The sequence below is a fragment of the Saccostrea cucullata genome, unplaced genomic scaffold (genome assembly GCF_032062105.1).
Source record: "Saccostrea cucullata isolate Sc308-1 unplaced genomic scaffold, CSIRO_AGI_Scuc_v1 ctg323, whole genome shotgun sequence".
NCBI lineage: Eukaryota > Metazoa > Mollusca > Bivalvia > Ostreida > Ostreidae > Saccostrea > Saccostrea cuccullata.
In genome coordinates, this window is record NW_026931249.1 from 303746 (window position 1) to 322022 (window position 18277).

At 32.7% G+C, this 18277-nt stretch overlaps 2 protein-coding genes across 2 annotated transcripts in view; both read right to left on the reverse strand.

The window, feature by feature from the left end:
* The window catches only part of LOC134231938 (fibrinogen alpha chain-like), a 55819-nt gene extending 53745 nt beyond the window's left edge, over positions 1-2074 (reverse strand). The window contains exons 1-2 of the mRNA XM_062713891.1: positions 1945-2074; positions 509-640 (exon numbers count right to left, since the gene is read on the reverse strand). Coding sequence (XP_062569875.1) covers positions 509-640; positions 1945-2017 — 205 coding nt within the window. The 5' untranslated portion in view covers positions 2018-2074. The remainder of the gene's footprint in view (positions 1-508; positions 641-1944) is intronic.
* A 3552-nt stretch (positions 2075-5626) lies between these two features.
* Positions 5627-17833, reverse strand: LOC134231946 (tyrosine-protein phosphatase non-receptor type 21-like). The gene is made up of 19 exons (XM_062713897.1): positions 17689-17833; positions 17344-17547; positions 15726-15904; positions 15226-15323; positions 14225-14295; positions 13817-13975; positions 13336-13424; positions 13144-13225; positions 12829-12911; positions 10783-10825; positions 10509-10587; positions 8845-10325; positions 8307-8429; positions 7927-8145; positions 7374-7502; positions 7174-7248; positions 6637-6796; positions 6068-6225; positions 5627-5856 (listed from the first exon to the last, which is right to left on the reverse strand). The coding sequence occupies exons 2-19, from the start codon at positions 17515-17517 to the stop codon at positions 5728-5730; spliced, it is 3531 nt and encodes a 1176-aa protein (XP_062569881.1). The 5' UTR covers positions 17518-17547; positions 17689-17833; the 3' UTR covers positions 5627-5727.
* Between the last annotated feature and the right edge of the window lie 444 nt (positions 17834-18277).

Below are 18277 nucleotides of genomic sequence, written 5' to 3' on the forward strand. Positions count from 1 at the left end.
TATATATATATATATATATTTTCTTTTCCTAGGACGCGTAATAGTTTGTCTATCATACAGTATTATCTCCTACTGAAAGAGACCGTTATTATCTTCATTTGAACAAAGTTACTGATAACTTGAATCCTCTTCAACCAAGGCTGCTTTGTGGCTAATTTTATATAAATTGACCCTGTGCTTCTTGAGATGAGGTCGAAAAAAGAAAAAAAAATTCAGACAACAGATGACAAACAACAAACTGACGCCGGACACCCTTCGATCAGATAAATTGAATTTGTCTCTTTAGGCTAAAATAAGGGAAATATATTCATCTTTCCTATTACTATATTTTGACATTTTGCATTGATATTAAAAATAAAAAATATAGAATGATACATTACATCTTTTATGACAGTTTTTGACTTTTTCAGGATGTATAAATTATTAACTGATTAAGTTCTTCAGTTTTTGCTTTGAGGTTTTAGCGTCAATATTTAATCCATAATTGAGATGATTTAGAAATACTCACGTGATTTAAGAAACACCTGTCCATCCTTTAGTTTATAACTTGACTTCAGATCGAGAGTCATAGGTCCGTGTATGGAGATGACTGTATTCTTGTGATCCCATTTAGACTTCCTCAGCATGGCTTTCATTCCGTCTACCGACAAAAACACAAAAGATTTAACATCAAATATTTATAATTTCTTATAGGCAAAAAAATATTTCTTTTTCTAATTAAATGGTGATGAAGTTTGTCAAAAGAAAATATAAACAGTTGACATATACAATTTATGACACTGGTGATTATAACATAGTAAGTAGTTCATGAGATATTTAGCATTATATTAATGCACTATTTAGTTTTAAATATATAATAAATATATATTTTCTCTATCAGTTAAGACTAGTTAATTGTAACATTACAATTAAGTGCATTATGTCAACCTTTTTGTACTGGTGATATCTGATGATATTATCATATTGAACTACGATTCCGTGAACGAGTGGTTTATTAGGGTCTTGTCAAAGGTCAACATATGTCTTAACTGTTTAAAAGAATTTACTGTTGTATACTTCAAATACTAAGGAATTAAAATTGACAGAAGAAAATTGAAGAAATGCCTTTATGTGCCAATGATACAAATATGATATAACCAAAGAAAAATAAATTTAAAGGTCAAATTTAAAAATTATTTTTACAATAGCTCCAAAACTATGTGTGGTATAAAGTCAAAACGTTTACAGTTTATAAATATATATTTTGATTAGTAGTTACCACTTGATAACAAATATTTTTTAAAAGATATTTTTTTTTAGAAAAATTGTATCAGAAAATGTGCATATTTAAAGAAAAATGCACCTGCTTAATTCTGTCCTTTTTGTGAAAACCATTATTGCAGAAATAATATATGTTTATCATTGAAGGGCAAGTTGGACGTGAATGGTCTCTGAAAGGTTGTTACTGAAAGCATGAGATGTATAAATACAAGACCCCTATATATTCCGGCATTTACAATGTACTTTCGCTTTCAAGTCTTAACTTTTAGACAAAATAAACACTTAAAACAGGGCAAACAACTTTCCAGAGGCTAACCAAGTCCAACTTGCCTTCATTGATAAACAGGTTTTGTTTCTGCAATGATGGTTATCACTAAAAGCACGGAATTAGGTGCATTTTTTAAAAATATGTGCATTTTTCAAAAGGTTGTTTCTCAATTAATATTTTTTCCAAGTATTTTTTTTTTATCATTTTCTATCTGTTAAGCAATGAAAAATTTTTAAACTGTAAAAGTTTTTACTTTATAAACCACATAGTTCTGGACATATTGTAAAAATAAATTTTTGGACATGTTGAACTTTGACGAAACCTTATACTTGAGAGATAATGAAATACAAGTGAGTAATGCATAATATTAGACAAAATGTAATAAAGTTTTCTTTAAAAAAAAATATGCAATTTACCTGTCAAATGAAGCTTAATTCCCGAGGAATAAACAAGAGAAAATACGGCTATCAAACACACAAACTTTAACATTGTAAGGTTTGTCACAACTCTTCTTGGTATTCGTTAGGATATACAGACTATAAACATTGTACAGTTGTATATATATATGACAAGTTGTAGGAGGTATCTATTACACTTGGCGTGACTGATTTCTACAGGTAATTAAAATGAAATTAAATATTACTATATATCATTTCATACTCATTACATAGAGAGGGGAGAAAGAGAGACCATGTATGTGAAATATATCATGTGCAATTAAAATGACAAAATACATCAGATCCTTTCTTAATTTGATTTATTAATTCAACAAAATAGAGATAACAGATAATAAATAGAAGCAGTTGTATGTCATATATCTAAATGCTGAATTCATGAAATTGTACCACTACTAATAATAATGATGAAATTGTGGTGTATGAAACTATTCAGGTTACCAGTATGCTCATTACATATCGAAACATATTTATGAAACTTATAAAAGATTCACACAGTAATTAACCAATCAGGCTTGCGATAACAATTAAACAAAAGCATATCAGAATCAACCATTCGGGTACATTCTATTTCTTTTTTCATAATAATCTCTCTAATTTTGTGAGCATTATTACAGATTATTAATTAAATGTGAAAAATAAGCAAAACACACTGATAAAAATATGTATTCAAAATTCATCTAGGATTAGAAACAGCATGATAGAACTTATTCAAGCAAAATATTCAAAATGAATGGCAAATAATTTGTAGACTAGAATAAAGTTATTTTGTTGATTTTTTTTATCAAAATACACAAAAATGAACACAACTATCTATCATGCAAATTCTACAGGACTACAGAAGAAAACAGTACAATATCAAAACTGTTTGTAGTTAAGAAATGGGACTCCAAAAAGAATGAACTGAAAGGTAAAGTATGCAATAATGGTAAGTATTGGATTCAAACATCTATTTTAGGGCATGAAAACATGGAGAACACTTCATTGTTCACTGAACTTAATTCATAATAATTACAAAAAGAAATGCAGCAAAAAATGACAAATCTAAATGTATAATGACCATTTTGACAACAATGTACAACATGAAGACAATTTGCATAAAGAATGTTTTAAAAGCACTTATGATTTCTAAAATATATATCGTTTTTTTAGTTAAAAAAAATTAAGTATTGAAAATATTCTTATATCAACTTTGTTTTGATAAAATATTAAGTAGACAAAAATAAATTGCAGGATTGAAAATGTTACAAAATCCATGTAACAAAATAATAACTAAAAAAAGCTCAACTAAAGAAAGTCATCAATATAATTAAAATTATTTCTCATTCTATATCTTCATTGAAAAACTTAAGATCCTGATTTATAACAAGGTATTTTATATGATTTTGAAAGAATATTTAACTTTTTTTCTTCAAAAAATTCTGTAAAATTTTAATACCTACACATTCATGAGTGAAGTTTTTGGTAATATTGATTAAATATTGAGTTGTTTCATTGGTTTATTTGCTCCTTTAAATTTGAAATTCTCTCATCATATTTTAGGGATGTCGAAATAAAAACTAATTTTAAAAGATTCTTGCATAGATAAATATAAAAATAAAATATAAGAGTACAATACTCTAATGAGATGACAACAATCAGACTACTGTTTGATATTGAAATATATTGGGAGTTGTAAGATAGGATTAATTTTAATGCATAAACGTAACACACAACCAGAGTAAACAACCTTAATATGTATATATGGATAAAAGGCTAGTAAAAGCTAAACCATTCTACAATAATATATTAAATAATTCCATAACTAGAAAACTGACCAGTCAGCAAGGGCCCCGCCATGGGGTAGAATTATAAGGATGTGCTATACAGAATGATTAAAAATATATGAAGAATAAGCAACAGCAACTGTATTTTTAAAATTTCAAGATAATTCCTGAATATCCAAAAACCTGTAAATAATATTCTTGTATTTGCATTATGCAGTAAAGAACATTTTAACATTGAATGTATATTAAAACAATAATGAAGCTTGTATTATGTTTAAAATCCCAGCCTTCTATGAATGCAAATATCATGAAGGCTTGACCTTAACTTCAAAACAAATAGCAGTTGCAGACAAAGGTTTTCATTAATCTTAAAGTGACAGATAAAGAAAAGCCTACTAAATTTTCTGCAGCAGGCTAGATAATTAATCCCAAGGGATTAATTGTACCTCTCTCATCATTTTCTTCTAAAGTTACAACAATAAGAACTTTTTCAGTATTAATGATAGAATGGGGTTTTATCCAACTACCTTAAAAATCAATAATATTCTTGAATTTACATAAATGAAAAAAAAGTAAAAATAAAAAATATATCATATTTAATCTATATCTTGTTTTTAGAATTCAATGAAATCATATATATAGTTAAACTCATTGTGTAAGGTATTTTAACAAAAATAAAGTACATGTAAAAACATTTATATTTAAATCCACATTTCAGAGTGTTCGTAGCATTCCAAAGTGACTTAACTTCAAAACAAACTTCATTTGCAGACAGAGGTGGTAATTAATCTCAATATGACAGATAAAGATAATGCTTTGGATTTTCTTCAGGAGGAAAGCTAATTAATCCCAAGGGACTCATAGCAGCATTCAGTTTACAATGGGAACATCTTCAGCAGTTATCTCTCTTTGCCAATGCATTCTTATACAAAATTAGGGAATATACCCCACCACCCCAGCTCCAAACCAGGGGACATAGAGAAATAAATTTAGCATCAAAATATGTCTTTCTGCCTATTGAACTAACATACCAAATTTGATCTTAATTGGGCAACCATGAAAAAAGTTATTAGGAAAAAACAGAAAATTTGTGGACGGAAGAATGACAGATGGACAGACAGAGTGATTACTATAGGGCACCCGCAAATCCTTGCGGGGCCCTAATAATATGAATACAGGTAATGAATAGAAAAATAATTTAAATTGGTAAAAAAAAATAGTTTCCAAGTGCAAAATATGTGCCTCAATGAAAAAAGTCTGTGTTACTTAAATTCTCAGTTTTAAATTCTTTTTTTTTTTAATTTCTGATAACTTATGCTCACAAAGGTTGCAAAAATTTATTTTGTTTGTAAAAGTAAAAAATATTTCAGCAAAAATTCATCACCAATATTAAGCATGTACAGGTCACCAATATAAAAAAAAAATCAACATCTGTACTGAAGTTTTGAAAAGCAATTTAGTGCCACCATAATACGATGTGTTCAACACAATAAAACTACTTCCTAGAAGAAAAAAATTCAAAACATTGTATACATGCCCTGTGAAAACCTTATTGATACTATCAATGTACAAATAGATATCAAATTTTTATAACATCTGCTTAAAAAGTTTCACTAAATTCAAAAAAAATTATCGTTGGACATGTCAAATACTTAATTATAATATACACCTTCCAGTAATACTTCTCATAAAAAAATAATTTGTAAGGGTACATATATATTTTAACACCTATTTGTATATTCTAACATCTACTTTCGGGAGTCACAAATATTACATTGTTGCAGCAAGAGAAACATTTTGTATGCTCCTATCCTTGGACAGATCTGAAAATAGCATATTCTTTGAGGAAGCTTTTCACTCTCTTATGACACCTTTCGGTATCATGAATCTGTGGGAATGTTTGTGCTTCTGTAATATATCCCAGTCTCAATGTTTTGTTTGACTAGCAATGTTTGAACATCTTCTTGTATACACACTCCTAGATGAGCCTGGAATTCTTCAGATATTGGATCAGAGTCTTATGTATAAAGTTATATTGTCCTAATGTCTGAACCATGAACATTCTCTGCTGTCTAATGGCACCAAGAGCTTTTGGAAGATCTATATCCTAAAGAAATAAATCTAAAACTTTAGTAAAATTATTAAGAACATTAAATAGATGGACTGTTTTTGCTGTTCACAGATATTGATCTAGCACATGCAATAAAAATTCTGATTGAAAAGCAACATTATTGTCACAGATGGATTCAAAACTGAAGAATTGCAAAATAAAAGATGTTACAAATGAAAGTTGGTCTAAAGAATCAAAACTGACTTACAAAGTTGTGTTCCAGACACCACTTCATGACCTGGGTTAGGATCACCACCCCCGTCCTCCCCACCCCGGCACTGCAATGGACCACGATGGGGGACTTCTTCCCACTCCCCTCCTCACTCTCAGCAAGTCTCTGTACAGAGTCCACTTCATCCAAGAATCCTAGATACATAATAAAAAAGTCCTACAGATACCAGGGACAATTTATTTTCGTTGATAATTGTTAATAACGAAATAAATGAAATTTAATCACACATGAATATTTCTGCTTCTACAGTATATAAACATAAATTGTTCCCGACTTGTACTCTGGTTTTATATTTTTTTCAATGCTACAAACTGGAATATACAAATATCATCAGTTGTACCTTTCAAGATCCAATTTTGTCATTCAAGCCAAGTTGTATCACGCTTGTCAACAACAATTTTAAGTTGCTATTGTTAATCATTTCTTAACCAATAAGAATCTATTTGCCATTTAAGAGACGTTAATTATGTAGCTTTTAGAATGCCATGCCTTACTGAAAGTCCAAGGTTGACAGAAAATTGTACTAAGAGGGAGAAAATCTTTACCAAGGAAACCGTACATATCCTCTGGGCAGCCGTGGTCTGGCCAGTCTGTGTACTGTAGATGCCAGACCTGTTTCTCCTTCTTAGTAGGCAGGTGTACCACAGAGATTCTATTGGTGATGTAGCACAGAGAGTCATTACAGAACAACAGGGTCACCTCATACTACAATGAAAGAAAAATTCATATTATACAAAGAAAAAAAATAAATTTCATTATAGGATTCAAACTTTGATAATTCAATGATATTTTCTTACTTTCTATAGATGTACAAAAAAGGCTTAATGCTGAGAAAGGGACATAACTCTGAACTATGGACAGAAAATTCAGTAAATATTAATTTTACCAAACATGCATTCCCTGGCAAAACATCTGAAGCAAAAATTGTATTTCAACACATTTTCAAAGCAACTTATTCTTAAGTTGATGGTGTGTATCATTTCATCATTTGTGCAAAATTATTTAAGGCAGAGGAATATCTTGTTTGTTTTTGGTTTTTTGTTTGTTAAGTTTTACTTTGTTGCAATGGCTTGGCTAAATACCTGTCCAAATGTAATCTTATGGTCGGGTCCAATCTCCTGGGGCCAGTAGGTGTGGCACTTCTGTTTTCCCTGCTCCTGCAAGTAAGCCAAGAATGCAATACATTCAACACAGAACAAAATTGTACGGAAAGGCTTACTTCTAAACAGATTTATTGATTCTTGTACATTTGCGGAGATGAGTATTTTTACAAAACACTTACAGCTAGGTCTGTTAACATGGCTATGACGTCCACTTCCTGTTCCCAGATCATCTGCCAGAAATCTACGCAGGTTTCCTCCATTGGAGCCTGGGTGGCAATGTACCACCAGACCCGGTCACCAAAGGACAGCTACAAGAATGAAAAACAGACATTTAATTACAGGCCTGGAGAATACTTCACATCTATGATCTATTACATTGAAAATAAAGGTTCATTGACCCTCAGTTAAGAGCGATAACTCTCACTGGATAATGAACTATTACTCTTTTTATATACTGTAAAATCACATATTTTCGAGGGGTCAAATTTTCATGGTTTGAAGAAAATAAATTGGTTCATGGGGATTGGATTTTGTGGTTTTAGGATTGTTCAGAAGAAATATGTGCGAAAATTTGCAGTTCATGGTGGATATGAATTCGTTTGTCTCCTCATAGCTTGTGGAAATTGTATGCATTTCTATTGTGAATTAGATTTAGTTTTTAAAGAACTGCCTGTCTGCTACATGTATGAAAATGAAAATCAAAGAGATTGAAACATTTTTTAAATGACTGACCTTGATATGAGAAGCATTGACATAACCCGAGTGGTTGTCCTTCCTGGGGGTCAGTTTGACCCGAGTGATGTCGTATGGCAGGACGTCCCTGAACCTGTTACGTCCCTCATTCTCTGGAAGTCTGGCCACGCTGCACTCAGCTGATTGCACCTTCTTGGGGATTTCCTCAAACTCTTTAAATACCAAGTTCTCTGACAATTTGTTTTCTAGAAGCTTTCTCTGAAAAAGTATAAGATTATCAAAATTACCCAATAAATATTTGCAAAAATTATTTTTCGTTATAAAGCCCTACACTGAAGTAGATTATATGATCTTTAACTAAATCTTCCTTTGTTTGCACTAACTTGGCCATTTTATTTAATTTCACTTTTGATACCTACCCTCTCATCCTTTGGAGCTCTGCTTTCATCATTCATAAGAGCCAATACCATTGGTCTAGACATAGTTAATCCATTCATGGCAGCCATCTTCAGAGGTCCCATCTTCAATTTCACTGTAGCATCCTATAAAGATACAGTATAATAATAAACTGCGTTTATGTATTACTATAAAATTAAAAATGGCAGAAATGCCAGCAGCATCAATAATATGAATTATATTAAAATGGATTTATAAGAATATCTGTAGTTTTAAATCTTTCTCTCTAATCAAAATTTTAAAGAAAGAGTGTACTAAAAATCTGATATATGGAAAATTATTATGCACAGACAAACAGTGATAAAAATCCCACTGTATGGCATCTTCATTAGTTGCTGAGAAAACTGAGACGAAAATTTTTTACGGACAGACACACGGACACACAGACGGACAGACGACAGACGGACACACAAGGGTAAAACAGTATACGCCCTCTCTTTCGGAGCGGGGATATAAAAATGTTGTCTTGTTCTATTCAATAATCCTAGAAATTATACTTACTTTCTCATAATCTGAATCACTATCCTCCTCTGGTGGCCCCGGCTCCTCTGACTCCACACTGACCTGTCTGACAAAGTTCCCCACCGGTGGTACCACATCCAGCCCGGTAAACTTAGTCGCTATGTCGGAGGCTCGCCTGGTGATGGGGGGTGGTACCTCTGGCTTCTTGTGGGACAGTCTGCGGCTGGAGAACCGCCGTATAAAGGTGGACTGACTGGTGGTGGGTTTGACCGCCACGCCACTGCCATCTGTGTGCTCGGGGATGACCACTGGGTCCTGAGGTTCATCTTTCTTTATGGGGTTTTCATGAGTTGTCCGTGCTATCATTTGACGGCGGAAACTCTCCCTTCGAGTGATCAGCTCTTTAGTGGTGGAGGGAGGCGGTGCTTTGTTGGGGGCCACGTATTTGATGGCTATTTTGGCTTTAACACTGTCTAACTTTGGACTTTTATCATCCTCTTTTTCACTGTCTGTGTCCTTGACATGAAACGTAGCCCCTGAGTGATCACTTGAGGCGTCATCTGTCTCGGGGTGCTGAACTGTAATATGTGGACTAACCCCCAGGGTCGAAATATTTGGCAAGACCAAAGGTGGCTTTGCTGAATCTGTCGTGTCTCTAGGTAATATTGCACTTTCTGGGTTAAGTATCACATTTTCAGAAGTACTTGCAGGATAAGGATTTAATTCAGTGTGGTCTAACACAACCTTTGGAACATTCTCCACACTTCCGTTAAAACTTGTTTTCACACCCAGGTTTTTGCGTGACACTAAATCTGGACTTTCCCCTACTTTTGTTCTGACAGTCTGGTTGGCTAGGTCAGGGGTACTTGTGCTGGATCTGGGATAAGGGGGAGGGGGTTTGTAATGGAGGGGCTCAGTCTCTTTAATACTGAACTGGGGTAACTGGGAATTTAACTCCGGTGAACTGTATGTTGGCTGCATTACCAGATTACTTCCCCTGTTCCCAAGATCCGTTGTGAAGACTGCCCTATTTGCATACATTGTATTGTTGTTATAAGAAGACATAAGTTCACTGTTCATATATGCATTTCCAGTGTTAAAAGTAACATCCGGGTTGTACATTATACCAGGAGGGGGCTGCTGAATCAATACTGCGTCATGTAAAATTCTCGGGGATGTTGGGGGGTACAGTTTGTGGTCGGGGATGGGGTTAGGATGATGGTGAGACTGCAGAATGGGGGAGCTGTGAACGGCAGCGGGGGGCTGCTGGCTCATCCGACGTCGCATCACTTCCTCATAGCTTGGACTGGGTCTATACGCCGGTAGTAAGGGGGACTTTTGGGAATCCCTCCTCTGTACAGGAGTGTGTTGACCAATCACAGGGCTGTCTGTGATCAGCTGACCTCCGTTGATATGGGTGAAGCTTCCGTCACCAGAGTAGTGAATGATGTCGCTGTGTGTTGTCTCCAGGCTCTGCTGAGACTGACGATAAAAATCCTCAAAGGAAGACTGCGATAAATCTAGAAAAGCACAATAAAAATTTATATCTTTTACTTGTAAATAAAGTAATAACATCAATCATGGCTACTCAAATTTTTGAGAAGAAATAACAAAGAATCCAAACTAAGTATCACACAAAACAACAACAAAATATTCCATATTATACATTATATAAAGAACATGTGACCGTCATGTGAACTCACCTGGATCAAACCTCTGGTCATGTGACACTTGGGAATGAGTGGAATGTTGAGAGTAAGTTAGTGATGTTTGGGACTGGGTCTGAAAAAGAAAACCATAACACCATTAGAGAAACGATCTTACAAAACTTCAAAATTTCAAAATTCCATACAATGACTTGCTTAGTTTTTTAAGAGACATAGCTATGTGAAATCCGCTAAAAAGACAACATATTACTTAAAGATGAAAAAAATATATCTACATCTACATGTAACATATAAATTGTAAATGACTTACCAATGGATCTGAGAAGACTTGCTGTGATGTCTGAATATCATCCCTAAAAAAAGGTCAAGTACATGTATTTAAATATATGTTTACATGTATTTTAAATTAACAAAAAATCATTGATAAATAACAAACACACATCTGTAAATAAAATTGTTCAGAAAACAAAATACATATATATCAAGTATGTGTCTGAATATCAATATAGCATTACATAAATGTCCTTTTTTAGCAAATGGAAGACTTTTTGGGGTAAAAAATGAACATGCACTAGGTTAATTTCTCGATCATTCATTGAATATTCAAGAATTAATTGTCAAATTTATCTTTATTAAAATTTCATTGGTTTTATTTCAAACAGAAAACAGCACTCTTTAATTTCATTGTTTTAAAATTCAAATAAATTTGAATGTTGAACAAATCATCCAATTTAATATCATAAATACTTTAATAGACTGTTTTATATTCAAACATTTAAATGAGAGTAGATTCAAACAGAAACATGGCATTATAGGAAATGAATTTAAAATTTTGAATACTGAAAGTCTTGGAATCAGTCCTCACCCAAAGAGCAGTACTGACCATATATTGTAAAGTGTGATGAATGGCTGGATTATTGAAATGATAATGATTGAAAATAGAAGTTATAAATACATACAGCTATAACTCTGTCAACCAAGGTTAAAATAAGCTATATTATACATTACTTGATATGATATATCCCATGATTAATAAGTAATATTTACATTTGCAAATGTTTTCCTTTATATAACACTACTGAAGGCAAGCGTTTTTATAACTGTGTAAATACAGGTATGGGGTTAAAAAAATGTGCGTTTGGAAAACGTTCGACGTAATGACGTCATAAAGGGTCGACGCGCGTTTAGTGGATTACATACATGCCGTTGGGTTTGAAAAATAAATGCATTTCACACGTTAAAAGTAACAATCAGGCAAATGTAAAGTATGAATAAGTCACAAATGTAAATATGTAATAAATGGCATTTGATTATTGAGATGATAATGATTGCACATGATCAAGGTTATATACATAAAGCCCTTCGGGCTTTAAGGTTAAAATAAGCTACACCCGTATATTTACATTAATACTTCAAAAAATGATACCTTATTTCTTAAATACATGTATAGTATTAAAGTAACTGAAATAGAAAGTGCAACTATATATGTACTACAGTACATCACCATGGTGTGGTTGCCATGGTGATGTGGTTGTCAAGGAAACAAGCTAAGAATAGTAACATGCAGAGAGCAAAGCTTACTGTCCCGCATCTGCCGAGAGGTCAGAAAGGTCAACGATACTGGAACTGTAAACAGATTGTCATGCATCATTCTATTTATAGAATCATTCTATTTATAGAACATGCTAAAGCCAGCCAGTGCAATTCAATCTATTAAATTGACCTCAAGATGCATTGTGAGTTTGTTTTTGCAGGTATAGACTCAAATTCAACCAAGCCAGAAGAAAATACGGTAATTTGTCTACCAGAAATTAACTGAAATCTTTTCTTTATTGACATGCATTTATGAAAAAAAAAATTAAATATACAGCTTACAAATGTCAAAAGAGTAAATGGAATAGATGTATATGTATAAAATCGACAACTATGGGTAAGAAGCCATTTGTAAAATCCCTTTCTGTACAAAATATGCTGCACATGTGTACAAAAGATATCATTTAAATGACAACAAGTCTGGATTGCAAAGAATTATACAATTATGAATTCACACTTATGAAATCTAGACTGTCAATTAAGATAGGTCCTAAATGATCTGTTCAGAAAACAAGTACTGAAAAGGTGGCACATCATTCATCACTTCACTGTCAGGGTTGCATGAAGTGAAATTCAGTATGAAGTTTTAAAGATTATTCATGAATAATGCAACTATACATGTACATAACTGGATGTAACAGATTTTTGCTTTGCAATCCAGAGAAATAATATTTAAACTACAGGCAATGACTGAAAAATAAACAAAATGCAAATGCAAAAATCTCTCTCCTCAGAATAAAATGTAGATTGAAATTTCCCCTACCTTGGGGTCATTTTGTTGGTTTTGTGGAACTTCTGTATAAGGTAGCCCATCCTCTTCAGGTATTTAGCCGTGTCCGAGTCCTCCTGTAAGAGACCAAAACAACATCACAACTACCCCTGTTCTTTTGATTTGTCGATCACAAGGATTAAATTAGGATCACAGCAGTGAGAGGCAAGAGTGCCCACCACTATGCTACTAAGACATCCTAACCAAAGATATCCTCAATTTAGGCTTTATACTTTACTCAATGTATTTTTTCCAAGGTCATTAAACATTAAAAATATTTACAAAAAAAAGGTCTCATTTTAAACTTACCATTGTGTAGTGAGAGGAACTCTTAGACGTATCCACCTCCAAGACTTTCTTACTTTGAGTCAGTCTGGCAATCTCAGACCATCTAAAACAAACTCATTTCCTAAGGAATACTTTTCTAAGGATTAAAATTCAAAAATACCTTCAACACAAAGGATGCATGTTAAAGATTAATACCTGAACACCTGTACGTACCTGAAACATATCGTAGGTGAGCCATCCAGGTATCTGGCCAGTATACCTGTGTAGGAAGTTCCCAGGTAAAGCTCTTTACCTCTCTCATCCTGTAAAATCATAATGACTAATTAAACCATGTGCTAATGAAGAGCACATATCTTACTTTAAATTTTTTGTATAAAAAAAAACATTATTTTTATATTAAATGATACATTAAACTGTATAGCCTTGCATCTTTATTTGTGGATGAATAGCAAAAATTGTATTATGATAGACCCTTGTTATCTTGAGCTTGATGGGACCAATAATACAAAAAAGTTCATATAAATTATTATAATTTTTTCCAAACATTCAGGATATCAAGGGTAAAATACTTACAGAAAAAGTATTCGGGACTTGCAAATCATTTTCAACATATCCAGGGGATTCAAGATATCGGTGTTTGAGATATCAGCGTTCAAGATACCCAACTTTAACTGTATTAAATAGATCTTGTTACCTTGGCGGTGTAATACTCCATGCCGTAACCGTCCATCATCTGTATTTCCTTGATGTACTGCATCTCTGCCTTCACCGGGTGAATGCCTTGGAGGTTCTGGTAGGAGTTCAGTACCTCATGCATCATCTCCGACACAGCGTTATCATCACGACACATTGTCTGTTTAATGTAAATCCCAAGAAATTAAACATTTTTATTTCTCTTCAGTAACAAAAGAGTTCTCAGCTTCAAAGTAATTTAATAATATTACTCTAAAGACGTATAGTTAATAACAATTCTTTAAAAAATTTTATTTTGCTCAAATTGTTCCAAGTCAAAATAAAATAAATGTAACTTATCCTTGAATTTTTTTTAAATATAAAAACTAATATAGTCTCTGATATAATTTAAATCTGTTTTTTGTATTACCTTAGGAAATAAATCATTATCTTCAAAATATTCCTGCTGTTGTTTATCATATTCATAATCTCCAAATTCAGCTGCAAAAAGTGAAACAAGATGGTGAAGTGTAAACAATAAATAGGTTTTAAAAGTACATATAACTACAACATGTACAAGGATTGTAAAAAATCAATCTGCATTTTTTATAATTAAGTTAACTTATGCTGATATTTACGCAACAGATATAACTTATAAATATAAACATGATATGGCATTAACATCGTGCACAGGATTTAATACAAATAAAAAATCAATCTGCATTTTTTATAATTGTAACAATATATATAAGGATAATCAGTGTTGCTTATTTAAGTTATCTCTCTTGTGAACACAAAAATGTACCGGCGTAGTTTGCACCGTTAAATTACAGCCGTAATGTCGCAGTAAATAATGATTAAAAAGAACAACAGTGGTACGTGGAACATGTTTTTAAATCCCTAAATGAGAACGATGACGACTTAAAAACGTTTACCATGAAATCAATTCATGCTAATTGGCTAATTAGCACCCACTCCAAAATCGCACTGAAAATTGACCTCATCAAAGGGGCATTTGAGCATGTTGGACTATAATGTAAACATTACTTAAATTTTACAGTTGTATTTATCATTTTATTACTTATTGTATATAGTTATCGATGTCTTTAAGACTGAATAATATATTTGTTTTGTTTTTTTATTTTGGTTTTGTGTCAATAACCAATACTTTATATATCTTTCAATATAAAACTGTGTAATCGTAACTTTTAACAAATAATAAAACAAATGTTCGTATATATACATGCAGTTCCCCCACGAACAATGATGAAAAAAAATCTGAATCTTTACATGCAGTCTGAAAAAAAAAAATCTCTACGCACTTCACAATTAACTTTATAAATTTTCCCTCTCTAAGGGAGATATTTTTTATCCCTTACATACAGCTTTTTATGAAATTATTTGATTTCTAACTGAAAATACTCTGCTCACCTTGTAAACTGAAGGCTCCCAAACGAATGACCTGCTCTATACTGACCGGAATTCTTCCCTCTACAATGTCTGTCTTCAACTGTAAAAAATACTGATACCTACAAAAGAAAAATCACAGCTTACATCTAACAACTGCAAAGATTGTACAACCTTTCACACTAAATAAACATTGTCAAAATATCTGTATAAGTTTCTATACTTTTACATAAAAAAAGGCAAAATAGTTTTTATTGGATATTTTCACCAAACACAAGAACTTTTAGAGAATCAGTAAATTTACTCTTTTATACATGGGACTATTTTGCACTATGTATGAAGTCACAAATTTCTCACAGAAATTTGACACAGATTTGAGAATACTTTAAAATGCATACACGAGATAAAATGGTGATACAAAGGTCTTCATAATATATTAAATGAGGATTGAACAGGAATTATAATTCTGCGATATTATGATCCCGCAGAAAAATAGTACATTTACAGTATGATATATAACTTGCCTTGCCACATCGTCAATGATCTTGTGTGCCCCTGTGATGTAAAACATGACCCCAAAGTAAAGCCTTGGGGAGTGACCGGGTTGGAGATTCTTCTCAATCTGTTTCTTCAACGGCTTTGTCAGGTCAATCCAATGATACTGCATCTTTTTGGTCACATATCGTAAACCAAAATACTGAGTCTATAAAACAACATATGTTAAAATATTGAGAAAAAAAATCACAAATTTAAGGTATTCATAGACCAAAATACTGAGTGATTGAACAAAATACTTGCAGTTTTTCTTTATTGTTGTGGTTGAATAAAAGTGTTTTGAATAAAAGTTTTAGATAGGAGGTGGAGCCAAAAAAGTGGGAAAGATTTCCAAGGTAACGTGTACGCTACCCAACTTGATCAAGTTCTATGTATTTTTACACTATACATGCTATACCTGACTGAGTTCTGTATAAGGTTTTGAAACTGAATTCTGTACAGACTTTATGGATTCTATTCTTCCTAAACAAGTACTGTATAAAGTTTATAGATCTATTCAACTCAACCTGACTGAGTTTTGTGTGAAGTAATTTGTAGGGCTGCCACGAATCAGAAAATTTTCGAATCGATTCGGTTCAAACAAAAACCTCGATTTTCGAATAATTTCGATTCGATTATAAGAAATAGAACTTTTTCTCTTTTTTGTTTAAAATCTGTAATGTTTTATCATCATGATCTTAAGACATTCTAATAAATAATAAATAGTTATAAATAATTCATACTTTTATAGGATTTATTAAGATAAATTGGAATGTAATCCCAAGAAACAAAGAAAATACCTTATGTTCTAATTTCAAAGTATGACCCAAGAATCAAATGTCTGAATTAAATCAAAATTATTAAAAATACTGGTCATTGGTTTTAAAAGATGAAGCATGCGAACAAATCTTTCACACAAAACCAATGATTACATATTATGCTAAACATAAAAGTATTGGTGTTTTGCATACAAGGGCTATTATAACGGTTAGATCTCTGCTGTGATTTATTTTTTTTTATTCACCAATACGATACCAAACCACTTAAACACATTACTGTCATAACAAGAATGTCAATAAGTAATTTCACATTACAAATATGAATGTCAATATTAAAAAGAAATAAGGAAATTCGCAGCACTGTGTCGGTTCCTCTAAATTCAGAATTACGTGGCTGATGGGTGTTGTGTGAATCCACTTATCCTCTGTGCTGTCTTTCTGTATATATGCAACTTGGGAGTACTATGAGTAGTCCTCCGTCGACTTCTTCGCCACCATTTTCGTGTTTTTGTTTACTTTATAATGATTTGCCATCATTTCTTCAGATTAACCAATCAGAATGCGCTTAACAACAGCAGATGTTAGTATGAAAAAATCAAACCTGAATCGAATCGAAATCCCGGAAAAACGAACCGAATCGAACCGAACAATTGTGAATCGCGGTTAACCGATATTTCGGTTAATCGTGGCAGCCCTAGTAATTTGTTCTGTATATGGATTCCAATCTACCGCATGCATAGTACCTTGTTGAGTTCTGTATAAAGTTTATAGAAATTAGAATCTACTCTACCAGTACCTGGCTGAGTTCTATGCGCTGAGCTATGCTTACCTGGCTGAGTTCTATACGCTGAGCTATGCTCTCCAGACATTCCTGCCCCGTACTGTCAGAGTTCAGTGTACACTCTAGGTAGGAATGATCCAACATCTCCACCCCCACCACAAACACGTTCTTTGTAGAGATGTCATACCGCCTGGTTCTTTTGAATTTCAAACCAAATGGCATGATATAATGCTAAAATATCTATATAAAATTCTGAAAATAAAAACAAAACTAATCTGAAGGCTGGAATACCAAAGAAAACAGACATACGAAGAACCCAATCAAAATTAGCTGACAGCGGTTAAAAAATTACTTTACAACAACCGAATAAGGACATTGAGACAATATACTCACTAAGGCTATTCACCATCAACTCCCTGGACTATTGATGACTGATTTGACATAACGATTTCTTCATCCACACCCCCGCATCGTGTAGTTAAATCCTCAGGTGTGTTATGATTAAAATGACAAATATTTGGGGCAGACCGATTTCTGAATGTCGCAAAACCAATTAAGCTAATGGAAAGTTTTAATCTTAAATCTAACGAAACATTTCAAGTTTTCAATTGAAATAGTCTTTGTTAGGGCAATTACTTCCTGATAGATGAGGCATATGATTTAAATAATTAAACTGAACTTTTCAATCGTATGTCGTTATTTTAAAACATAAGTTATAGAATTTATTCGAAAAGACTAGAATATTCCGGAATAATAACCTATCAAACGAGTCTATTTTCAGACTGATTTAATCGATTGTAGTTGGCCGAAACTAAGTCGCGATTGTAGTATGTTTTTAATAATTATGAGGTATCGATGGTGTGCATTGTTTGTATATATACTAAAAGTGGTATGTAAGCAGAGAGATTAACTCAGTCTTTAATGTATGGGGGAGGGGGTACTTGGCGGGATGGGTGGGTGTTGTCGAACTTCTTTCAGTATC